Source organism: Gorilla gorilla, chromosome 4 (assembly GCF_029281585.2).
Source record: "Gorilla gorilla gorilla isolate KB3781 chromosome 4, NHGRI_mGorGor1-v2.1_pri, whole genome shotgun sequence".
In the NCBI taxonomy this organism is placed as follows: domain Eukaryota; kingdom Metazoa; phylum Chordata; class Mammalia; order Primates; family Hominidae; genus Gorilla; species Gorilla gorilla.
Window position 1 is genome coordinate 175,194,537 of NC_073228.2, and position 25,578 is coordinate 175,220,114.

Genomic DNA, 25,578 nt, shown 5'->3' on the forward strand with positions numbered 1-25,578 from the left:
CACTCAACGAATTTTAAAATTTTTTGTAGAGATGGGGTCTCCCTGTTGCCCAGGGTGGTACAAATTATTTTTGGCCAGGCATGTTGGCTCACACCTGTAATCCCAGCACTTGGGGAGGCCGAGGTGGGTGGGTTGCTTGAGCTCAGGAGTTCAAGACCAGCCTGAGCAACATGGTGAAATCGTCTCTACCAAAAATACAAAAAATTAGCTGGGCATAGTGGCCTTTGCCTGCAATCCCAGCTACTTAGTAGGCTGAGATGGGAGGATCACTTGAACCTGGGAGGCGGAAGTGAGCCAAGATCACCCCACTGCACTCCAGGCTGGGTGACAGAGTGAGACCCCATCTTAGAAAGAAAATTATTATTATTATTTTTTGAGATGGAGTTTTCACTTTTGTTGCCCAGGCTGGAGGGCAATGGTGCAATCTTGGCTCAATGCAACCTCCGCCTCCCGCGTTCAAGCAATTCTCCTGCCTCAGCCTCCCAAGTAGCTGGAATTACAGACATATGCCACCACACCCAGCTAATTTTTTTTTTAATTTAGTAGAAACAGGGTTTCATCATGTTGGTCAGACTGTTTTCAAACTCCTGACCTCAGGTGATCCACCTGCCTTGGCCTCCCAAAATGCTGGGATTACAGGTGTGATCCACTGCACCTGGCCGAAAATGATTTTTTAGGGTAATCAAATAATTGATCAAGAAACATTCTCCTTTACAGAAGATTACAGACTGAGATTACAGGCATGCCACCATGCCTGGCTAATTTTGTATTTTTAGTAGAGATGGGATTTCTCCATGTTGGTCAGGTTGGTCTTGAACTCCCGACCTCAGGTGATGCGCCCTCCTCGGCTTCCCAAAGTGCTGGGATTACAGGCGTGAGTCACCACACCCGGCCAGGAACATGTTAAATGACAACATGACTCAAGGTAATGTGTAGACCTTGTTTTGATCCTTATTCAAGCAAATCAACTGTAAGAGACAGGGGTATTTGAACTGGGTAATTCATAATATTAGAAATAAATATATCTATTTTGAGATGCAGTCTCACTCTGTCACCCAGGCTGGAGTGCACTGGCTCAATCTCAGCTCACTGCAAAATCCATTTCCTGGGTTCAAGTGATTTTCCTGCCTCAGCTTTCCAAGTAGGGAGAGAAAGCCTTAGTAAATATCTTTGTACCTATATAATTATTAATGTCTGAAAGTAGTTTTGTAGAGTATTCTAAGAAATGGATTTGCACAGTAAGTAGAGCAGGCACTTACAAATATATATACAGTACATATAAATACTTCTTTTCTTTTTTCTTTTTTTTGGTTGGTTGTTTTTTTTAGAGACAGGCTCTCACTCTGTCACCCAGGCTAGAGAGTAGTGGTGTGAACATGACTCACAGCAGCCTTGACTTTTCAGGCTTGAGAGATCTTCCCACCTACCTCAGCCTCCTGAGTAGCTGGAACTACAGGCATGTGCTACCACACCCGGCTAATTTTTTGTTTTTTTGTAGAAACAGGGTCTCACTATGTTGCCCAGGCTGGTCTTCAACTCCAACCTCTCCTGCTTCAGCCTCCCAAAGTGCTGGGATTACAGGCATGAGCCATTGCACCTGGCATTCACTGTTTACGTAAGCAAGGTTGTATTATATATATATTGTTCTCCAACTTTGCTTTTTTACTTCATGTGGCATAGCTATCTTTCCAGGATATAATTTATAGGGGACCACTGTATTCTTTTTAGAAGTTGCACAGTATTCCACAGGATAAACTGATATACTATTTTTTAAATACAAGTTTTATTTTAATCTTCATTTTTTAACACATTTTATCATGGAAATTTTCAAACAAGAACAAAAATAGAAGGAATCCTATGATGAACAACCATATACCCATCACCCAGTTTTAACAATTATCATCACGTAGTCAATCTTATTTCATATATACCTTCCCACTCTCCTTTCTCCTCCCCTTTTGCTGGATTGTTTTTTTTTTTAAAGTCTCAGATAAGGCCGGGCGCCATGGCTCACGCATGTAAGTCCAGCACTTTGAGAGGCTGAGGCGGGTGGATCACTTCAGGTTAGGAGTTCGAGTCCAGCCTGGCCAACATGGTGAAACCCCATCTCTACTAAAAATACAAAAATTAGCTAGGCGTGGTGGGGGGCGCCTGTAATCCCAGCTACTTGGGAGGCTGAGGCAGGAGAATCACTTGAACCCAGGAGGCAAAGGTCACAGTGAGCCAAGATCATAACACTGCACTCCAGCCTGTATGACGGAGCAGGACTTCGGTTTCAGAAAAAAAAAAAATTAAAATAAAAAATAAAATAGTGGCCGGGTGTGGTGACTCACGCCTGTAATCCCAGCACTTTGGGAGGCCAACATGGCGAAACCCTGTTTCTACTAAATATACAACAATTAGCTGGACGCGGTGGCAGGCACCTGTAATCCCAGCTACTTGGGAGGCTGAGGCACGAGAATTGCTGGAACTCAAGAGGCAGAACTCGTGAGTCAGAGATCTTGCCACTGCACTGCAGCCTGGGCAAGAGAGCGAGACCCCGTTTCAAAAAAAAAAAAAAAAAGCTGGCCGAGTGCGGTGGCTCACGCCTGAAATCCCAGCACTTCGGAAGGCAGAGACAGGCGGATCACCCGAGGTCAGGAGTTTGAGCCCAGCCTGGAGAACACAGCGAAACCCCATCTCTCCTAAAATACGAAAATTAGTCGGGCGTGGTGGCATGCACCTGTAGTCCTCGCTACTCGGGAGCCCGGGAGGCGGAGGTTGCATCCAGCGGAGATCACGCCACTGCACTCCAGCCTGGACAACACAGCGAGACTCTGTCTCCACACACACACACAAAAAGGCATAACAAATTTAAGTGACTCAAAACTTTATGTGACACAGGAGCTCTCAGAAAGGAACAGTTAAATTATAACATGTCCATATTATGCGTTAGTATGTGTCCACAACTAACGCATAATACGGACATGTTATAATTTAACTGTTCATTCCTCTCTCGATAGACACTGAAATCGTCTCTATAATTTTCCTGTAAGAAATAATGCCTTGGGGTGGGGGGTCTTCCTTTCTGAGGCTATCATTTGTATTCCTCACTTCTTAAATTTGTTTGATATGTTGAGGCTAAAAAAAAAAGATTACGGGTCTTCAGAACGCCCCAATGCCCGCGGGGTGCTGGGGTGCCTCGGAGTTTGTCAAGGTGTAGCTTAAAACGTTAATTCCCATGCTCGCTCCCAAATATTCGAATTAAGGCTTCTGTAGTTCTTACAAGTCACCCGCTTTCTTTCAGGAGGAATGTTAAAGATTAAGAGCTGCAAGAAGTCAGAGTCGGCCCACCCTCCGAGCTCTCTTAGGGCGATGTCCTTGCTAATTTGGAGACTGATTCAGTCCCCTTTTGGCCCCCAAGTTACGTAAACATAACGACTTTGGAGATGTTTTCTCAGGAAGGACAGAGCTGAAAAACAAAGTTCCGTAAGTCTGGCCGGTAACTACATCTTTCCTTCCCAACAAAGAATAAGCCGCAATTCACTCTCTCTGGCACCTGAACTTTGGGGTAACGATTAACTGCGATCCGAAGCCTTCAGGCAAGTAAAAAATTCTTGAAGTGATTACGCCTGTTTGGAGGCTTGCAGGGCACTAGGGGATGGGGAAAGGTGAATCGAGGTGCTCTCTGGCTCATTCCCAGCCGGCTAACCCGCCATATCTTACACAGCTAAGAACTGCCGACGCCATTTTGCAGGGTGGGCTGCGCAGACTCTTGGCGGGAGGCCGGCGCGCTTGAGCGGGAGAGGACGTGGAAGTGTTGGAGGTGGGGTGCGCGCGTTACGACTGGAAAGCACGCGTGCGCACAGCCGACAGCAGCGGAGGGGTGGGGCCAGTGTACGAGTGCGCGTGCTCGGTGGGAGCCCGCGGAGTACCTGAAAGGAGGTGGGGGCGAGGTAGAAAGGAGTGGGATTGAAAAGCGCTTGCGCAGGAGGGCTACGGTAGGGGGGTGGGAGGGCTTCGGAGCACGCGCGCGGAGGCGGGACTTGGGAAGCGCTCGCGAGATCTTCAGGGGCTATATATAAGCGCGGGGCGCCTGCGTCCTTTCCCTGGTGTGATTCCGTCCTGCGCGGCTGTTCTCTGGAGCAGCGTTCTTTTATCTCCGTCCGCCTTCTCTCCTACCTAAGTGCGTGCCGCCACCCGATGGAAGATTCGATGGACATGGACATGAGCCCCCTGAGGCCCCAGAACTATCTTTTCGGTAACTGCTGGGGGGAGCTGGAGCGAGGCCGAGCGGGGCCTGGTGGCGGTGAGGGTGAGGGTGGGGGTGAGGGGCGGGAATCCGGCTGCAACCGGGTCTGGTGGAGACCGCCAGACCGACTGGAGGGCTGAGCGGGTGGGAATTGCTGCCTGAGCCCTGGACCTGGAGGGATTGGAGCCGCGGGGGGAGCCGGTGGCGTGAAAGGGGAGGAGACGAGCGGCCTGAAGCGTCTGGGGCGTGAGCGGTCCGAGGCCCAGGGCTTGAGGTAAAGTGGAACCGGCCGCCTGGAAGTTCGGCCTTTGCCGGGGATACGTGGCGGAGCTCCAGGCGTGGTTTATTTTCTAACGGCGGTGGTTCATAGGCTTCTGATGCCAGGCCCCGGGTTGGTGGTCCTGGAGGCTGGGTTCACCGGGAAGCATGGGCCTGCTTGTTGGAGGGTGTAGATGCACAGCCTGGCGTTATTCTGGCCTCAGAGTCTGGAACTGCCGGACGTAGACTTCCCTCGCGTGCTTCGGCCAGTTACTGGGGGTGGGGAGGCGCGGCGCGGCGTGAGGAGGCCGCTACCGCTGGGAGCACGTGGTTGCCACGTGGTTGGGGGAGGGAGGGGGGTGTGGGCGCTACATCCGGGACTCACCAGCGTGTTGCCACTCCTGAGCCAGGGATGCTGTGGCTCTGTTGAAGTGGGAAATGTTAAGAGGCTGGTAGCACTAGGGTTCTGGAGGTCTTTGTTCAGTGCTTACAGCATGTACTGTGATGGCAGCTCTCATTTTTTGAGCCCCTTTTCTGTCTCACTGCGGTAGGTGGAGCTAGCCCCACTTTGCAGATGAGGATACTGGTGCCCAGAGATAAACTCTCTTAACGAAGGTCGTACTTACAGGCAATAAGAGACTAAATCTAAACCAAGACGCTTGACTCCGTAGCTGCTGCTTCGTGAATATTAATGAGGCTTCGTTTTAGGGGGACGTCCTCGCATGCCGCCATTTGTGCGGCATTGACCAAACCGCTTTTCTAAATACAAGAAACACGTAGAGTGTTCGGTTTGAGTCAGATCAAGACCTAAGACTATCCGCAGAATTTTGGGAGCACCACCCCCCTCGACTTGCGGTAGTCCTGCCCCAAAAAGGAGAGTCCCACTTGGGTTTTTGATCTCAGTAGGATTAATTGCAGAAGCCTAATCTTTGTACTATTCAGACTTTGAAGTAAGTGCAAATCCTACCGTGAATTTTATCTTGTTCATTATCCGTGCTGAGATTTGTTAGTTAAACGTCTGTTCACATTTAAGCATGTATATGTATTGGTAACGGCTAGATGATAGTTAAATGGAATCATTTAAAATTTTTATTCTGACAGTGTTTTGAAGAATTTTGCCCATTCGTGGAGTGAGAGTAGACACATGTATTTAAAACATTAAGGCTTTAATTCCTAGTTATTTTGGATAGCTGAGAATTCTGGTAAATTTATATCAGTACTTTTTGATAACTATTGGAAACAACCCTCCTTGTCTTAAACATAATTTCTGAATATAGTTTGAGGCGTATGTCACTTTCTGTTGCTTTAAAGAGTGGAGTGTTGATCCCTGTAGCAAACTTCGGTTCTTTTACTTTTGTCGTTTTTCTTTTGTAATAGTAAGCTATTCATGTTTGTAACCGTTCTCATTTCGAAATTGCCATTTGGGAATTTAGGTAGGTAAATCAGCCGTTTTAAATAGTGGGAAAAGTGGGAAACTTAACATTGGACATTACATTTGGTTTCAGATAATTGCTTCAGGTTGAGATTTACTAAACCGTTGAGCTTGTTTATGCAGAATAACAGTACCTATCAGGATAGTTAGAGATGAAATATGGTATGATGAGAGAATGGATTTATAGTCTTTTATGGGTGTCTGTAGAGGTTTCTGTTCAAGAAATCTAGGAATTGATCATTCTGCTTTGCCCTCTGGTAGCTAAAATAGTGAAAAACTAGTTCGAAAGTTAGACCTGACCTTTTTGGTTACCCACACTTAAGTTTCAGTGTTATTTTTCTCCTTGTTAGAGTTGCTTTTTTCTTCATTTACAGGTTGTGAACTAAAGGCCGACAAAGATTATCACTTTAAGGTGGATAATGATGAAAATGAGCACCAGTTATCTTTAAGAACGGTACTTAAACTTTCAAAATAAACTACTTAACCCTACTTGATTTCAGCCTTTTAGTTTCTATTCATGTGGCTTGAGACTTTTTTTCCTTTGCTGACTGCTTATAAAATACTATTTCTTACACCTGGGTATTGTGTGTACCTCACTGTCTGTACATCTTTGAAGAACTTGGCATCTATACCACTCATTTGGTAACCACGTAAATTCCAGTCACACTGTTCAACTTGCCTTATTTTCTTCAGTTGAATTATAAAGCCCTTGTAAAAGGCATCGATAATCTTTCATGTCAGACTAGCCTTCTGCTCAACTTAGAAGTTGCTCAATAAATATGTTAGGTGGTCTATATTGTGCGTATGCATATTTATGCATTTCTTAAATTTTCTGAATATGAGAAACTGATTTGCCAAGATCACAAAACCTGAGGACAACATTGCACAAATTTGTTTTCCAAGGTAGTAGTGAGAGGTTTATACTTGTTTTTTAAAAAATAACAGTCATGTGCCTCATTGCAACTGCTGGGTCAACAGATGGATCGCATATACAATGGTGGTCCCATAAGATTATTATACCTTATTTTTAATATACCTTTCCTGTTTTTTTTTCTTCGGAGGCAGTCTCGCTCTGTCACCCAGGCTGGAGTGCAATGGCGTAATCTTGGCTCACTGCAACCTCTGATTTCCGAGTTCAAGTAATTCCCTGCCTCACCCTCCCGAGTAGCTGGGATTACAGGCATGTGCCACCACACCTGGCTAATTTTTGTGTTTTCAGTAGAGACGAGGTTGTTACCATGTTGTCCAGGCTGGTCTCAAACTCCTGACATCATGATCTGCCCGCCTCAGCCTCCCTAAGTGCTGGGATTACAGGCATGAGCCACCAAGCCCGGCCCTTTCCTATGCTTAGATGCACAAATACTGTGTTTCGGTTGCTTACAGTATTCAGTACAGTAACATACTGTACAGGTGTGTAGCCTAGGTGTGTGTAGTAGGCTATACCATCTAGGTTTGTATAAGCACATTCTTATGATTGTACAAAGATGAAATTGTCTAACAACACGTTTCTCAGAACCTAGCCCTGTGGTTAAGTGACGCATGGCTGCATATAACATTTAGTGGGGGGGTGTAAAATAGGTGGAACTCAAAAGTTGAAGTAGTATTTTTTTTTTGTTCACAGGTCAGTTTAGGGGCTGGTGCAAAGGATGAATTGCACATTGTTGAAGCAGAGGCAATGAATTACGAAGGCAGTCCAATTAAAGTAACACTGGCAACTTTGAAAATGTCTGTACAGCCAACGGTAAGGGCACTTACATACTTTCGATGTTATGTCAAGGTTTAATTCTGTTTTAAGGTAGGTTTGGTGTCATTTAGTTGTGTCCAGGAGATAGAAAGTGGTTCTTTATCTTCTGACACGAGTTCAATGGTCAACTCTTGAACATGGGGGCTTCTGCTGCTAGTTTATCAGAGGTGGAAAAACAGGTTCACTGGTTTGTTGATTTGGCTTATGTGTTTGCCTGTAATGTTTATTGTTCATTTTCTTCACATGTTTAGTGATGGAAAATTTCTCCCTTCTAGGTTTCCCTTGGGGGCTTTGAAATAACACCACCAGTGGTCTTAAGGTTGAAGTGTGGTTCAGGGCCAGTGCATATTAGTGGACAGCACTTAGTAGGTATGTTATTTTTATGTATTATACTACTTAGTTTATCCTCTTTAGTGCAGTTGCTTGGTTCCCAGTTTGGACTTAAAGCATGGGTATAGTACTACTGTCTTTATAATAGGTTCCAATGTGAGTCTAGAAATTTATAATTGGAGAGGACAAATAAATTTTTGGGGCGTGGGGGGGAATCTTGCTCTGTCACCCAGGCTAGAGTACAGTGGCACGATCTTGGCTCACCGGAACCTCTCTGGGATTCAAGCGATCCTCCTGTCTCAGTCTCTCCAGTAGCTGGGGCCACAGACGTGCACCACCAAGCCCAATTGCGTTTCATAGTTTCAGTAGAGAAGGGGTTTCGTGATGTTGGCCAGGCGGATCTTGAACTCCTGGCCTTAACGTGATCTGCACGCCCTGGCCTCTCAAAGTGCTAGTATTACACGTGTCAGCCACTGTGCCTGGCCTAAAAATTATTTTTTAATAAAGACAGTCTCATAACGGCTGGAGTGCAGTGATGTGATCATAGCTTGCTGTAGCCTCGAACTGCTACTGGGTTCACCTCAGCCTCTGGAATAGCTAGAACTACAGGCACACTCCACGCCTGGCTAATTTTTTTTGTATATGCGCAGATGGGGTCTCACTATGTTGCCCAGATTGGTCTTTTGGCCTCAAGTGGTCCGCCTTGGCCTCCCCAAAGTGAGATTACAGGCATGAGCCACCCTCCCCAGGCTTCTTGCATTTAAAACCTGGCAGTGAACATTAGGCCTCAAAATACTTTTGTTAAAAAAGTTCCTTTTCCCATGTGCTCTTTTTTTTTTTTTTTTAATAGAATAGAAATCTCAGTTTTTAGAGTATTTACTATCAGTGTTCTTTTTTTTTTCTGATTTCTTGCTGCTTGAGTTTTGTAATGTCTAATAAATTGTATTTTAGCTGTGGAGGAAGATGCAGAGTCAGAAGATGAAGAGGAGGAGGATGTGAAACTCTTAAGTATATCTGGAAAGCGGTCTGCCCCTGGAGGTGGTAGCAAGGTTCCACAGGTAGAGATGGCAATTTTATTATAGGTTTTGTATTATAGCTTTTAGTTTGGTGATAGAACAGCTCTTGTTCATGAGTATGTACCTTTTCTTTTAAAAGAAAAAAGTAAAACTTGCTGCTGATGAAGATGATGACGATGATGATGAAGAGGATGATGATGAAGAGTAAGTATGATTTTAGAAACGATATACTTCTGGAATCTTAACAAAAAAAGGAATTTGACGTAGTTACATGCATGAGGGTTTTATAAAAGTCATTTACGAAAAGCCATCCTGTGTAATAGTTTATAATAAAAGGGCAAGTGGTCATCTGTTGTCAGTTTAAGTTAAATGAGCTGAGTTGAAAGGATATTGGGTCTGTGAGCCTTTACAATGCTGTGACTTGTGACTCTTCAGAAGGGTAGACTAAAGTGTTTGTGAAGTTTGATTATGTCCCTTTGTTCTGAAGATTTAGTGGATGTGTTATACCCATCAAGCCTGGTATGTTTTATGGTGAACAGTTAATGAGATTGGGTTGAAAGAAAATATGATTAAATAGCTCTATATTCATTTTACAAGTTGTTACTCAAGGTTTGTTATTCCCTAAAAGGATTTTGGCTTGTGGTTTTATGTAGATACTTATGGACAAAAATAAGATTCTAAAAGGGATATTAAGATTTTTCTTGGGATTTAAAATATGGTTGGAAACAATATTTGATGAGTTTATATTAAACCAGATCAAACTATTGTTACAGTTAATACGCACACTGGTATAAAGTACTGTTTATAATTGGTCTTATGTGTGCCAGTATCAGTAATGCATTGAATACTTTGATTTGGCTCTCAGCTTTGTCCTTCAGTTCTGAGGTTGGTCCATATGCATTTATTGAAAACAAATAAAATATAAGAACATGCACTTTAAAAGAGAACCTGCATGAAAGATCAAATTGGGAGTTTAGGTTTTAAGCTGGTGGTTCTTCAAAATCTTTGAGCATGACGATGAAGGCAGAAAACAGGAAAAAGGCTGAAAGAGCTGAAAGCTAAAAAATTCAAAGTATGACCAGGCGCAGTGGTTCACACCCGTAATCCTAACACCCAGCCAAGATGGGAGGATCTCTTGAGGCCAGCCCGGTCAACATAGCAAGACCCAATCTCAAAAGAAAAATAAAAAAAAGTACTCAAAGTACTTGCATGTCAAACTTATAAATGAACTCAAACTTAAAGGTAGTATTTGACTGTTGCTGTTTTTCTTTTCTTTTTTTTTCTTTCTTTTTTTTTTTGAGATGGAGTTTCCTGTTGCTCAGGCTGGAGTGCAGTGGCGCCATCTCGGCTCACCACAACCTCTGCCTCCCGGGTTCAAGCGATTGTCCTGCCTCAGCCTCCCGGGTAGCTGGGACTGCAGGCGCGGGGCACCATGCCCTGCTAATTTTTGTATTTAGTAGAGACAGGGTTTCAGTATGTTGGTCAGGCTGGTCTTGAACTCCTAACCTCGTGATCTACCTGCCTCGGTCTCCCAAAGTGCTGGGATTGCAGATGTGAACCACTGCGCCCAGCCAAATTTTTATATTTTTAATAGACATGGGGTTTCACCATGTTGGCTAGGCTGTTCTCAAACTCCTAACCTCGGGCGATCTGGTCACCTCATCCTCCCAAAGTGCTGGGATTACAGGCATGAGCCACTGTGCCCGGCCACTTTTTTTCTTGAGATGGTGTTTTACCATGCTACTCAGACTAGACTTGAGTCTCTGGGCACAAGCTATCCTCCCCTCTCAGACTATGAAGCAGGTGGGGTTACAGGAGCATAACCAAGCCCAGCTTGTTTGGTTATCACTTTTAAGAATATTTCTCATTAGTAAGAATTGAAATATATTCCAAGAGAAGAATGGGAAACAGGCTAAGAACACAAATGAGAAATAGGGATGGTATGGTTCGGATTGGTTTAGTCTGATTTTGAGTTACCTTTGTACAAGTTTATAAAATAAGTGTTTAATAGCATTCACCGAGGCTCGGGGACAAGCAATCCCTTCCAGAAAGGCTTTGGAGTAGGACCTGATTGTAGTATTGACCCTGTAGGGGCTTTGGAAGATTTCCTTTTTTAAAAATTGATATAATTAGGCCAGGCATGGTGGCTCACGCCTGTAATCCCAGCACTTTGGGAGGCTGAGGTGGGTGGATCACTTGAGGTCAGTAGTTCAAGACCAGCCTGGCCAAAACATGGTGAAACCCAGTATCTACTAAAAATACAAAAATTAGCTGGGTATGGTGGTGCCCGCCTATTGGTCCCAGTTACTTAGGAGGTTGAGTCAGGAGAATTGCTTGAACCTGGGAGGTGGAGGTTGCAGCAAGCCAAGAATGCGCCACCGTGTTCCATCCTGGGCAACAGAGGGAGACTCCCATCTCAGAAAAATGGGTATAAATTCATGATGTAACCACAATGTAATTTTGTTTGTCTTTAAGTTGGGCATTGATAGGAATGAAAAGTGTAGATATCAAGGTCCAAATCAGTACCTGGTTTTTTTTGTGGGATTTTTTTTTTTTTCGGCAAGTCTCGCTCTTGTGCCCCAGGCTGGCGTGCAATGGTATGATCTCTGCTCGCTGCAACCTCTGCCTTCCAGGTTCAAGTGATTCTCCTGCCTCGGCCTCCCAAGTAGCTTGGATTACAGGCGCTTGCCACCACACCCGGCTAAGTTTTGTATTTTTAGTAGAGACGGGGTTTCACCATGTTGGCCAAGCTGGTCTCGAACTCCAAAGTGCTGGGATTACAGGCGTGAGCCACCATGCACTGCCGCAAGTTTTCGTATAAGTTGAAGAAAGTGTACTAAGGTCTGCATAGTAGTAAAGGATGCCTTGAGGGAAACAAGTATTAATAGAAACTTCAGTGGTGAGATGGCAAAGGCCCAGCATAGATAGATGGCAATGAAAATGCAAAGAGGTGCATGAAGGTTTGTTATAGTTACTTAGAAATCTAACCCTTTGAACACAGATCAAAGGGGAAATTGGTTCCTTTTTGATGGAAAGGGTATATGGTGTGGGCTTAGATGACTCTTGATTTAAGCAAGAAAGGCTATGTAATGTGCATAGTGCTGATGTATACAATACATAGATGTATATAATACGTTGATAGTATGTGGCCCTTAAATATCTTTTTTAATTTTTGGGGAATTTCTTAAGTAAAGCTGAATTTTTTTTTTTTTTTTTGGAGACAGTCTCTTGCCCCGGCTGAAGTGCATTGTTGGCTAGGCTGGAGTGCAGTGGTGCAATCATGGCTCACTGTAACTTCTGCCTTCCGGGTTCAAGTGATTCTACTGCCTCAGCCTCCCAAGTAGCTGGGATTACAGGCATGTGCCAGCATGCCAAGCTAATTTTTTGTATTTTTAATAGAGATGGGGTTTCACCATGTTGGTCAGGCTAGTCTTGAACTCCTGACCTCAGGTGATCTGCCCACCCCAGCCTCCCAGAGTGCTGAGATTACAGGTGTGAGCCACCACACCCTGCCAGTAAAGCTGTTTTGATAGTAGTTTTGATAGCTATTTTGATAGTAGTTTAATAGACTTGTTTTAACAAATAAGAAAAAACGTTTAAAAAAAGCATTCTCATCTTGTTTCTAGCACAGGGGAGGCACCTGCAGGGATTGGGTTCTAATGCCAGAAACTTGTACTGAGAAAATCACTGTTAAAAAGCCACTTGAAGGGCTATTTGTGACAGCTTTTTAAGTTATGATACTTTTTCTAAATACAGCAAATATTTCTTCGGTATTGGAAAGATAGGTGTTTCTTACATGAAGTTGCTGTATTGGGATTTAGAGACCAGTATGTTCAGTTGTTGAATTAAACGTGAACCACTTGGTATTTGCTAATAGAGACTTCTGCCTCACTTGCCCTCCAGTGACTCGATTTGATTACTCCCCTCTATTGTTTACCTATTAATAGTTGACGCCTGTAATCCCAGCACTTTGGGTGGTCGATGCGGGCAGATCGCCTGAGGTCAGGAGTTGAAGACCAGCCTGGCCAATATGGTGAAACCCCGTCTCTACTAACATACAGCTGGGTGTGATGGTGGGCGCTTGCAATCCCAGTTGCTAGGGAGGCTGAGGCAGGAGAATTGCTTGAACCCGGGAGGCGGAGGTTGCAGTGAGCCGAGATCGCACCATTGCATTCCAGATTGGGCAACAAGAGTAAAACTCAAAAAAAAATAAAGTGTGCAGTTCAGTGGTTTTAGTATGCATAGTTGTGTAGCCATCACCACAATCAATTTTAGAACATTTCATCACCTCAATGAGAAATCGTACTCTATAGGTATTACCCCTCATGCTCCTCAGCTCTAGTCAACCACGAATGAACTTTGTCTATAGGTTTCCTGTCCCTCATATTTTGCATGAATGGACTTCTGTGACTGTTTTCTTAGCACAGTGTTTTCAGGTTTCATCCATGTTATAGCATTATCAGTACTCCATTTATTTATATGGTTGAATACATTGTATGGGTATATTTGGTTATTCATCAGTTGGTGAGCATTTGGGTTGCTTCTACTTGTTGACTGCTATGAACACTTGTAGACATGTCATTTTACTTGGATGTACACCTAAAGCAGAGTCGCTCACCCATTGTATTCCCACTAGCAGTGTATGGGGCTTCTGATTTCACTCCAACCTACTGATTTCACTACACCCTCACTTGCCATTATCTGACTCTAATCCTGGTGGTATGAAGTGCTGATTGTGGGTTTGATTGCGTCTCCCTGTGGACTAATAATGAGCATCTTTTCATGTATTCATTGGCCATATATCTTTGGAGAAATGTTTTTGCCCATTTAAAAAATCCATTTACTTCTCTTTACTAAGTTGTAATAATTCTTTTTTCTTTTTTTTTTTTATATGATTTTTGTATTTTTAGTAGAGAAGGGGTTTCGCCATGTTGGCCAGGCTGTTCTTAAACTCCTGTCTTCAGTGATCCACCTCCCTCTGCCTCCCAAACTGCTGAGATTACAGCTGTGAGCCACTGTGCCTGGCAAGAATTTTTTTTTTTTTGACAAGTCTCTGTTGCCCAGGCTTGAGTGCAATGATGTGATCTTGGCTCAGTGCAACCTCCTCCTCCCTTGTTCAAGCAATTCTTCGGCCTCTCCCAAGTAGTTGGGATTACAGGCACCCCCCCACCACGCCCAGCTAATTTTCTGTATTTTAAATAGAGACTGGGTTTCGCCATGTTGGCCAGGCTGGTCTTGAACTCCTGACGTCAGGCCCGCCTCGGCCTCCCACAAGTGCTGGGATTACAGGCGTGAGCCACTGCACCGGGCCCAAGAATTCTTTATGTATTCTGCAAACAAGTCCCTTATCAGACGCAAGATTTATAGATTATCTTCCACCATTCCGTGAATTGTTATTTAACTTTCATGATGGTGGCCTTTGAACAAGTTTTTAATTTTTATGATGTCCGATTTCTTTTGTTGCTTGTGCCTTTGGTGTCAATCCTAAGAAATCATTGCTAAATTCAAAGTTGTGAACATTTACCGCTTTAATTCTGAGTTTTTTCCTTTATATTTAGGGCTTTGTTCCATTTTGAGTAAACTTACGTGTATGGTGTGAATGGAGGGGTCTAAATATAGACTTTGGATGTAGATTAGCAGTTGCCCCAACATGATTTGTTCAAAAACTATTTTTTCCCCATTGAATGATCTTGGCAACCTTTAAAAGAGTCACTTAATGGCCGGGTGTGGTGGCTCACGCCTGTAATCCCAGCACTTTGAGAGGCTGAGGCAGGCAGATCATGACCAGGAGATTGAGACTATCCTGGCCAATATGGTGAAACCCTGTCTCTACTAAAAATAGAAATTTTAGCTGGGCATGGTAGCGTGTGCCTGTAGTCCCAGCTACTCAGGAGGCTGAGGCTGGAGAATTCGCTTGAACCTGGGAGGCAGAGGTTGCAGTGATCTGAGATTACACCACTGCACTCCAGCCTGGCGACAGAGGGAGACTCTGCCTCAAAAAACAGAAAAAATCACTTACTATAAATATACGAATTTATTTCTGGACTGTTCTGTTGATGTGTCTATCCTTAACATGTAAGAACAGTACAACACTGTTCCTTTGTAGTTTTTATTTATTTATTTTTTTGAAATGAGTCTCACTCTGTTGCCCAGGCTGGAGCACAGTGGCGTGATCTTGGCTCACTGCAACCTCCGCCTCCTGGTTCCTCCTGCTTCAGCTTCCTGAGTAGCTGGGATTACAGGCGCCCGCCACCATGCCGAGCTAATTTTTGTATTTTTAGTAGAGACTGGGTTTCCCCATTAGCCAGGCTGGTCTCAAACTCCTGACCTCAGGTGATCTGGCCGTCTCGGCCTCCTAAAAAGTGCCGGGATTACAAGCGTGAGCCACGGTGCCTTGGCCCCTTTGTAGGTCTTATAGCTGATTTTTTGAAATCAAGTGTGAGTTTTTTAGTTTTCTTCCTTTCCAGATTGCATTTGGCCTCTTTGGGTCCCTTAAGTGTCTTTTTTGTTTTTGTTTTTTGAGATAGGGTCTGGCTCTGTCACCCAGGCTGGAGTGCAGTGGCAGAATTACACAGTTACAGTTCACTGTCTCAAGCAGATCCTCCTGCCTTAGCTTTTCAAGTAGCTGGGACTACAGGCGCACACCACCACGCCTGCTAATTAAAAATTTTTTTTGTAGAGAGGGTTCTCATGTTGCCTAGGCTGGTCTTGAACTAAAACGATCCTCCCACCTCAGCCTCCCAAAGTGTTAGGATTATAGGTGTGAGACACCGTGCCAGTTCTTGGGTTTGTATATAAATTTTAGGATCTGTTTCTACAGAGAAACCAGCTTGGGGAGTCTTCTAACGATTGTATTTAACCTGTATATTCGGGGAGTGTTGCCATCTTGGCAATATCTGAACGTGGAATGTTTCTATTTAGGTCTTTAATTTTTTTTTTTTTTTTTAACACATTCACTCTGAGTGTACAGTTTAATAGAACTATACATTACTTAACTATACATACATTATACAGTTGTTATAGTGTGTATTCATGCAAAACTACTCATTGAGCAACTTCATTTCCCAGCCCCTAGCGATCACAGTTATACCTTCTATTTCTTTGAGTTTGATTACTTTTAGATACTTAATGAATAGAATCATACAGTGTTTGTTCTTTTGTGGCTGGCTTATTTCACTTTATTCAAGGTTCAGTCATGTAGCATGCAAGAGGATTTTCATTGTGTGTACATACACATTTTCATTTAGCCATTTAACACTTGGGTTGCTTTCACCTCTTGGCTGTTGTGAACAATGCTTCGATAAACATGGGTGCACAAATAATCACTTCAAGGTCCTGCTTTCAATTCTTGTGTCTACTCCCAAATTTTGAAAGTGCTTAATGTTTTGACATTTCATTTGTAGTGATGATGATGATGATTTTGATGATGAGGAAGCTGAAGAAAAAGCGCCAGTGAAGAAAGTGAGTAGATACAATTCTACAAGGTTGTTAAACTAACAATAGAAATGGTGATTTTTTTAGTGCTATTTGCTTGTTTTGTAGTTAAGGGAAGCTGGTGTGGGAGATAATCTCATACTGAGGGAGATCATCTCATACTGAAAATTAGTCCTGAGGAGGATTACAGAAAACTTAGAGTGGGGAATGGTCTGTTTTCTTTATCCATATGGCCCTCCACCCAGTTTGTTAGTCTTGTGTAACCTTTTGTCCAAGTGGTTGCTGCTTTTTCCTTCCTTTTTTTTTTTTTTTTTTTTTTTGAGACGGAGTCTCAATGTCACCCGCGCTGGAGTACAGTGGCGCAATCTCAGCTCACTGCAACTTCTGCCTCCTGGGTTGAAGCGATTCTCCTGCCTCAGCCTCCCAAAGTCCTGGGATTACAGGCATGAGCCACCACGCCAAGCCTGTGGTTGCTGCTTTTCTTACATGGCTTGGACAGTTTTGTTGGCACTGTTGTTGGGGTCAGGGACAGTGATTAAGATAAATTTCTAATTGCAGTCTATACGAGATACTCCAGCCAAAAATGCACAAAAGTCAAATCAGAATGGAAAAGACTCAAAACCATCATCAACACCAAGATCAAAAGTAAGTGGCTACATTTACACGTGGGTCTCATTGATCTAGTTGGGGAAAAAAGATTCTACTGTGGAAGAATCTAGTGTGTCTGAAATTTGATAGGCCTTTATAGAACCCCTGTAATTGCTGTTTAAAAGTTAAAATCAGCTTGCTGCAGCCAGGCTCAGTGGCTCACTCCTGTAATCCCAGCACTTTGGGAGGGAGGCCAAGGTGGGTGGGATCACCTGAGGTCAGGAGTTTGAGACTAGCCTGGCCAACATCGTGAAACCCCGTCTTTACTAAAAACACAAAAATTAGCCAGGCATGGTGGTATGTGCCTGTAATTCCACCTACTCAGGAGGTGGAGACAGAATTGCTTGAACCTGGGAGGTGGAGTGCAGTGAGATTGCACCACTGCACTCCAGCTTGGGCGAAAGAGCGCGACTCTGCCTCCAAAAAAAAAAAAATCAGCTTGTTGTGTGTTGTAGGTACACACACACACACACAAACATACTAAATGTAAGGTGGTGGGGCAGGGGGAGCCAATAGACTTTTGAAAGAGATGGACCCTCACTTTGTCACTCAGTCTGGATTAGAGTTGCGTGATCTCGGCTTACTGCAACCTTCACTTCCCGGGTTCAAGCGATTCTCCTGCCTCAGCTTCCCAAGTAGCTGGGACTACATGCGCGCGCCACCAGGCCCAGCGTATTTTTGAGTAGAGATGGGGTTTCATGCTATACGCTGGCCAGGCTGGTCTCAAACCCCTGACTGCAGGTGATCCGCCCTCCTGGGCTTCTCAAAGTGTGTGAGCCACCACGCCTGGCCTGAATTTTTTGTGATTGTGAAGTCAATAGTTGTTTCCTGTAAGGAATTTTTGTTGAAAGGTACGTCTGCATAGAGTAGAAGTTCTCAACCTTGGCTGCATGTTAGATTGAAGTAGAACATTTGGGCCTAGACAGGGTGTGTTGATCTCATTCCTGACCCTGCCCACTTCCCTGCAGAAAATGGAATTTAAAGGAAAAAAAAGTTTAAAGGAATCCCAGTACTTGTGCTCTACTTACAGAGATTGTCATAAAAATGGTCTGGGGTGGGCCCCAGGCATCAGACTACAGTGACTTTCTTGCTTTATTCTTAGGGATTTTCTGATTTCCTGTTTTGAACTGACTTAGTATTGTGCATAAAAGCAAACTCCCAAGTTACTCTTTTTTTTTATTTAAAGAGATGGGTGTCCTACGCTTGCCCAGGTTGAAGTACAGTGGTATGATCATAGCTCACTACAGCCTCCAGCTGCTGGGCTTAAGCAATCCTCCTGCCTTAGCCTCCTGAGTAGCTGGGATTACAGGCATGCACCACCATGCCTAGCTAATCATCTTATTCCTTCCTTAAAGGAAAGATTTTAAGAACAAAATTATATGGCGTGAATTTATTGATGATAATTCCAGTTGTATAATTAGCTTTATAAGGGAGTTTTGTGAGAATATTTGAGGAAATCCAGATAGAATGGGTTTTAATTAGGAATTTTATTTATTCTTATGACCTTTTGGAAATTCATTTCTTTTTCAGGGACAAGAATCCTTCAAAAAACAGGAAAAAACTCCTAAAACACCAAAAGGACCTAGTTCTGTAGAAGACATTAAAGCAAAAATGCAAGCAAGTATAGAAAAAGTGAGTAAAGTTATCTTAAAAAAAACTTTGTCTCCCCCCTCAAATTGCACGTGTCTGGTTTGCATAGACTTGAATGTTTCTTGTTTTTTTGTTTGTTTTGGTTTAATATACTTGCCCTGTTCGTGATATGAATTTTTTCAGAAATTTCTTATAAAACATTTAGAATCGTGTCTGTGGTGATTTTTGCATATGCAAAATTAAATATGCCTTATTTTCCATTATGCAAGGAACGTAGTGCACTGGTTGCAAGATAACATTCTGACCTTCCATGTTAAAATAGATCAGTGAAAACTCTTTGCCTATTCTGGTTGTAAGATATGCTAGAGAACCAACAGAGGGCGTATGAGACTTCATTAAAATTACAAACAGCTGGAAAAGTAGATGCTAGCTGTTGCTTGGTATTATAGTTAATATTCATGATTGACCCTAGTCAGAAGTGATTTTCAGCAGATTGAGACATTTCTCTTTGCCCTTTACACCAAGTTGTCACCAGTTAATACATGTAGTAATAGCTAGATTTCGTGAATGACTAATAGGCTTAAATCTAGTTTCCTTTTGTCTTAAATAATGGAAATGTGGGAAGAGGATTAGGTCTCTTGTCTGCTTGACTGGGGGATTTGAGTAGGATATGGAATAAATGGTTTAAATGCCTTGGAGAAGCACATTTCAGAGAAACTTTAATTCTATGAATAATACTTTTAGACTCCAACTATTGAGAGCAAATGTGGGGTGGTGAAAAATTGCCAACTCATTTCCCCATGTTTTTCTTGTAATCTATAGATTTTTCGTGGCTTCAGTAGATTCCTTGTACAGTGATAAGTCCACTGGAAAAATAATTTTAGAACTGGAACATATTTCTTGTTTTAGTCACACTGTAAACCCTTTAGCCTTCCTGGTTATCACTGATTTTTGTCCCTTGGATGCAATGCGAGAATGACATCTTTTAGATGCCCCTCCCCATCATTTTAATATGGTCCTATCTCCTTGGTTTAATTGCAGGCTCATTGAACAGTCCTGGGCACTACATGTAAATTAAGCCCAAAGATGGGGAGAAAGGAAAAGGAGAGACAAATATAGTCCATACTGAGTGTCATCAACAATCCAGACTGAAGTCTTCTATTTTAATCTCAATCCCCTTTTCTGATTTGCCACCCATGCCTCTTCAGGCTGGAAACAATCTCTTGGTTCCCTAAAGCACTTTCTTCTGACTGCTGTGATTCAGTGAACCTTGCCCTTTGCTTTCTATTACTTGTGCATTTGCCTCACCTGACAATGTTTTAAATCGCCTTTGTATCTCCTTAGCTGCTCAATAAATATTTGAATGAATCAATTAAGAATGTATGTGACAATAATTTTGAAATGGAAATTGTGAGGTTTATTTTACTAGGTTATTGGAGGCAGTTAAATTTCTTAATGCGATACCTGATTCTGCCAAAGTCCCTTGGACATTTGAAAACCTTTTCAATCTTTTAAAAATGCATAAAAGATACTTAGAGGGAAAGGTATTAATTAAATTTAATAAAAACAAATATATTCAATGCTTTAAAGTAATTCCAAAGTAGTGATAAATACAAACATTTCAAAATATTTGCAATAGTAATGTTTTGAAATTTTGGTTACAAAGTCACAGGTCTTGCCAATACTGTTGTAGTTTCTTGCCTATATCCATAATTTGAAGGAAATGGTAAGAGTGATTAGTGAAGTGTAATTACTGTAATTTTTTCCCCTATTGTAGTTTCTTGCCTATATCCATAATTTGAAGGAAATGGTAAGAGTGATTAGTGAAATGTAATTACTGTAATTTTTTCCCCATTCAACTTTATATATCTTTAACTGATGACCAGATCATTGTTGTTGTGAACCAGTTTGTGGTCAGCAAGTGTTTTGTGGGGTTTTGTTTCTTTGTTTGTTTTTAAAGAACAGTTTGGGTCACTTGACATGGTTCTCCAAAGGGATGTTATGGGTCGTATTTGGTTCTGGGTGATAACCGACTTGTTAGATAATACAGATAAGCAACCAAGTTGCCATGTTTGTCTGTAGAATCTCAAGTGTAGCTTATATTTTATGTTCCTAGAGAGGTCGTCAGGGAAGATTTGACCCTTTGGCAAATCTGTTTGAATAGAGATACTAGCCATGCTGCCCAATAGGGCTTTCTGGCCCTGAAAAAGATATGGAGTATTCTTGGAAAGTTGAACGGAAAAAGAATAAACTGATCCATGTAGTAGCATGCAGATTATTGAGGAATTTTCTAAAGGTATCTCTCTCGGTGTATTTCTCTACTTACCTGTAATAATGCTTTTGTCTTAATAGGGTGGTTCTCTTCCCAAAGTGGAAGCCAAATTCATCAATTATGTGAAGAATTGCTTCCGGATGACTGACCAAGAGGTAACTGGATTTTCTGGGGACATGATTAAATCCAAGTTTTTTTGTGATTGATTATGATTCTGCCTTTACCCTTTTTAAGTGTTGGCTCTTTTTAAAAAGTTCCTAACCACAGATAATATTTCATTTAATGAAATACCTGAAAACTCATGTATTTAATGAAATACATGAAGAATACAGTTGGCAGTCTGAGACGATAACTTTAGTATATTTTTCCCAGATTACCTATAGTTGGTAAATTATTTCTTCGTTATTGAATTCAGTTTTACTTTTTTGGTACTATGTTGGTTAAGGAAATTGCTGTGGTTTTCCTTGCTGTTCCATTTGACTGCTTGGGGCAGTCTGGTCTTGGCTTTTTTGGGAGTTGGTAGAGATTTTTTTTTTTTTCTCCTAGATCTTATGGGAAATACATTATGCCAAAATCATCCTAACATGAAATCTGGAAGCAAGACACTGAATTGTGGCAACTACCAGATACATAAGCTTGAGTTAGCTGTTAGATTTTACAGTTAGTACATGTGAAAGTCTTAGTCAACATAAAGATTATGCATTTATTTTTGCTCTTATTTACAGTTGACTCATAAGTGTAAGGACAATGTAAAAGTGGTTAAATAGGGATGTTAGGTATCGTGTAGAGAACGGATGCTGCATTTAATGGTCTTTAGGTTTCCTGTGGTCAGCTTTTTTCAAAAAATTAGGAAAATTTGGCAATTAGCTGGGTTTTTTTCTGCCATAGTATTTAGCACTTCAATTATTTAATTGCACTTCAATTTTTAGTTTTCGGGTTTGTAAAACCCTGATAATGGTTAATTTTGAGTTTAGCTTTGTGAAAGTTGTCGTGATGGGCTATAAGATGATCAGGTTCAGTCTTTTGGTTGCTGTTCTGTTTTTTCTCTACATTTGAATCCTAAAGTTTAAAGTGTGAGTTTTGGGAGTTTATTTGGAATACTAAACATTGATTGAGCATAAATTATTTTGAAACTCCGCGTTATGCAACTGTTTATTTAATATTGAAAATAGTGGAAAGTCAGACATAAATAACCAGCATGTACTAACAGCTAAGCAGCATAAGAGATGCATTCTTCAACTACTGCCAAGGAAAGTGATGATAAATTTAATGATTAAGTTGCAGTAGTCTTCTGTACTTTATAACAAAGGCTCATAGCTACAGTCTTGTAGCTATTAAATTACTGAACCAGCACTTCTACAAGAAGTATTTTCTTTTTATAAAAAGTATTTTTGGCCAGGTTGGTCTTGAACTCCTGGCCTCAAGCAGTCCTCCCATCTTTTCCTCCCAAAGTGCTAGGATTACAGGCACGAGCCACCTTGCCCAGCCTACCAGAAGTATTTTCTTGCTCTAGAATTGAAAGTGTTCTCAAGTGTTAGAATGAAATTTCTGGAATAAATAGTAAATGTTTGATAACTTGAACTTGAATTACTATTACAGAGATTATCAAAACTAAATGCTTCCTGTTTTTTACATAGAGATGCATGATGCAAGCAATGACAGTGTATATTTGTTTCAACCTGATGATAAGATCTCTGGCTGGGCGTGGTAGTTCATGCCTATAATCCCAGCACTTTGGGAGGCAACATGGCAAAACTCTGTCTCTACTAAAAATACTAAATTTAGCTGGGCATGGTGGCATGTACCTGTAATCCCACCTACTCAAGAGGTGGAGGCAGGAGGATCGCTTGAACCTGGGAGGGAGAGGTTGCAGTGAACGCCACTGCACTCCAGTCTGGGTGGCAGAGTGAGAGTCTATCTCAGAAAAAAAGATTTCTATGATATTTAATACTGGCATTCAGTGTTCAGTTACCTTGTACCTGAGAACCTATTGGCTGTGAAACAGTGACAGCTGAGAGAATCCTGAGTCATCTCATTTCTAGTTCTTGGTGAACTTCTGGACTTTTCTTCAGAACCACCTTGCCATGTTGGCCAGGCTGGTCTTGAACTCCTGACCTCTCAGGTGATCCAACACCTTGGCCTCTTAAAGTGCTGGGATTACAGGCTTGAGCCACCATGCCTGGCCAGCTGTTTTTTTTGTTTGTTTTTTGTTTTGGTCACCCATCTGTAGTGTGATCTTGGCTCACTGCAACCTCTGCCTCTTGGGCTCAGGCAGTCCTCCCACCTCAGCCTCCTGAGTAGCTGGGCCTCCTGTAGTTGCACACCACCAAGCCTGGCTAATTTTTGCATTCTTAGTAGACAGGGTTTCACCATGTTGCCCAGGCTGGTCTCAAATTCCTGAGCTGAAGTGATCTGCCCGCCTCAGTCTCCCAAAGTGTAGGGATTACAGGCGTGAGCCACCATGCCTAGCCTCAGCATATAGTTTTTTCTAAATGTACACATGCCCAGGCACACATGCACAGGCAATTCAGAATAAGTTTCTGGTGTTTATGTAACTTCATTTGCCAAATCTGGCCAACTCTAAAGCTGATCTCAGGGGAGATGAAGTTGGAAGTAACATTGGCCATATGGGTCTCTGTTCTTTCTCTTGATTTCCTTAAGTAAATAATGCTAAACTATTAAATAATTATTAGTATATTGTTCACATTTTTATGACTGATTAAAGTGTTTGGAATTAAACTACATCTGAGTATAAATTTTCTTGGAGACATATCTTTATCTAGAGTTAACTCTCTGGTGGTAGAATGAAAAATAGATGTTGAACTATGCAAAGAGACATTTAATTTATTGATGTCTATGAAGTGTTGTGGTTCCTTAACCACATTTCTTTTTTTTTTTTTTTTCCAGGCTATTCAAGATCTCTGGCAGTGGAGGAAGTCTCTTTAAGAAAATAGTTTAAACAATTTGTTAAAAATCTTCTGTCTTATTTCATTTCTGTAACAGTTGATATATGGCTGTCCTTTTTATAATGCAGAGTGAGAACTTTCCCTACCGTGTTTGATAAATGTTGTCCAGGTTCTATTGCCAAGAATGTGTTGTCCAAAATGCCTGTTTAGTTTTTAAAGATGGAACTCCACCCTTTGCTTGGTTTTAAGTATGTATGGAATGTTATGATAGGACATAGTAGTAGCAGTGGTCAGACATGGAAATGGTGGGGAGACAAAAATATACATGTGAAATAAAACTCAGTATTTTAATAAAGTAGCACGGTTTCTATTGACTTATTTAACTGCTTTATACTTTGTCAAAGAAATAATTAATGTAGTTAGGAATGGCAAATAGTATTGTAAAATTCTATGAGAATGTCCCTGCCCTCCCCTTCAATATTCTCTCTGGAGCTAACCACTTTTTCATCATAAGGATTTAGTGCTGTGTTCCCACCTCCTGATGATAGTTAACAATTATTATAACTATGCAACATGTTTCCAAATGTTCCATTAGACCTCCTATCCGCCTATTCTAGCCTCACTTGCAAAGAAAATCTGGCATGTTAAAACAGCTTAAAAGCAGCCTTTCAACCTATATTTTTTTTTCCCCTAGGCTGGAGTGCAGTGGCACAATCTCAGCTCATTGCAGCTTCTGCTTCTTGGGTTCAAGCAAGTCTCCTGCCTCAGCCTCCCAAGTAGCTGGGATTACAGGTGTGAGCCACCAGCCCGGCGAATTTTTGTATTTTTAGTAGAGATGGGGTTTCACCATGTTGGCCAGGCTGGTCTCGAACTCCTGACCTCAAGTGATCTGCCTACCTCAGCTTCCTAAAGTGCTAGGATTATAGGTGTGAGCAACTGCACCTGACCTCAACCTGGATTCCTTATCTGAATCAAAGCAATTATTTCAGTGACTATTTGCTCAAGTTGCCTAGTACTTCTTACAGATGTATAGGAGAAAATTTATCACATAGATAATGAGGATATTCAGAGACTAATTAGCACCTTTATACGTTCTGCCTTAAGCTGATTACATGATCTGAGTCAGATATACTGATTTGATTTCTATTGTTTTGTTGTGCTTTATACTCCAGTAGTTTGAGTAGATGAGGGAATGTTCTCCAGTTCTGTGCCGTTTTCCTTGGGAGATTTTCATCTCCCACTTCTATCCATTCTCAGTCTAGTTTGATTGTCTTGGATGGTTTTTCTCATTCCTTTTTGTTTAAACTTGGGAAAGAGACTTTGATTTTGTCTTTAAATTTTTGTGTTGATTTTAATATACCAACTGCTTGCTGCTTTGGACGTGTATCTGAAATCTAAAAAACATTACTCAACATTTTATTTATTCCAACATTTTGAAGTGATCGTGAATTTTTTTTTCTTTCTTGTTTTGAGACCTATTCTCGTCTGTCACCTAGGCTGGAGTGCAGTGGTGCGATCTGAGCTCACTGCAGTCTCCTGTCTCAGCCTCCAAAATAGTTGGGATTACAAGTGTGTGCCACCACACCTGGCTAAATTTGTATATACATATAAAAATAAATAAATATATAAATATATAGTATATAGATATACTAAAATATACATATATTTTAGTATAGACGGTTTCGCCATGTTGGCCAGTCTCGAACTCTTGACCTCA

The 25,578-nt window shown here is 41.9% G+C and overlaps 1 protein-coding gene across 5 annotated transcripts; it reads left to right on the forward strand.

Moving 5' to 3' along the window:
* Positions 1 to 3,868: 3,868 nt before the first annotated feature.
* Positions 3,869 to 24,219, forward strand: NPM1 (nucleophosmin 1). 5 transcript variants are annotated; one of them, XM_019026898.3, is made up of 11 exons: positions 3,869 to 4,240; positions 6,296 to 6,375; positions 7,543 to 7,662; positions 7,941 to 8,034; positions 8,947 to 9,053; positions 9,151 to 9,215; positions 16,415 to 16,472; positions 17,004 to 17,090; positions 18,624 to 18,725; positions 21,036 to 21,110; positions 23,863 to 24,219. In XM_019026898.3, exons 1-11 carry the CDS (start codon positions 4,183 to 4,185, stop codon positions 23,899 to 23,901), a joined length of 885 nt encoding a protein of 294 aa, XP_018882443.1. In that variant the 5' UTR covers positions 3,869 to 4,182; the 3' UTR covers positions 23,902 to 24,219. The 5 variants fall into 5 exon arrangements, with proteins under 5 accessions (XP_018882443.1, XP_063563027.1, XP_055243338.1 ...); XM_063706957.1 differs by lacking the exon at positions 6,296 to 6,375 and having other exon boundaries at positions 4,059 to 4,240; XM_055387363.2 differs by lacking the exon at positions 17,004 to 17,090 and having other exon boundaries at positions 4,060 to 4,240.
* The last annotated feature ends 1,359 nt before the right edge of the window (positions 24,220 to 25,578 follow it).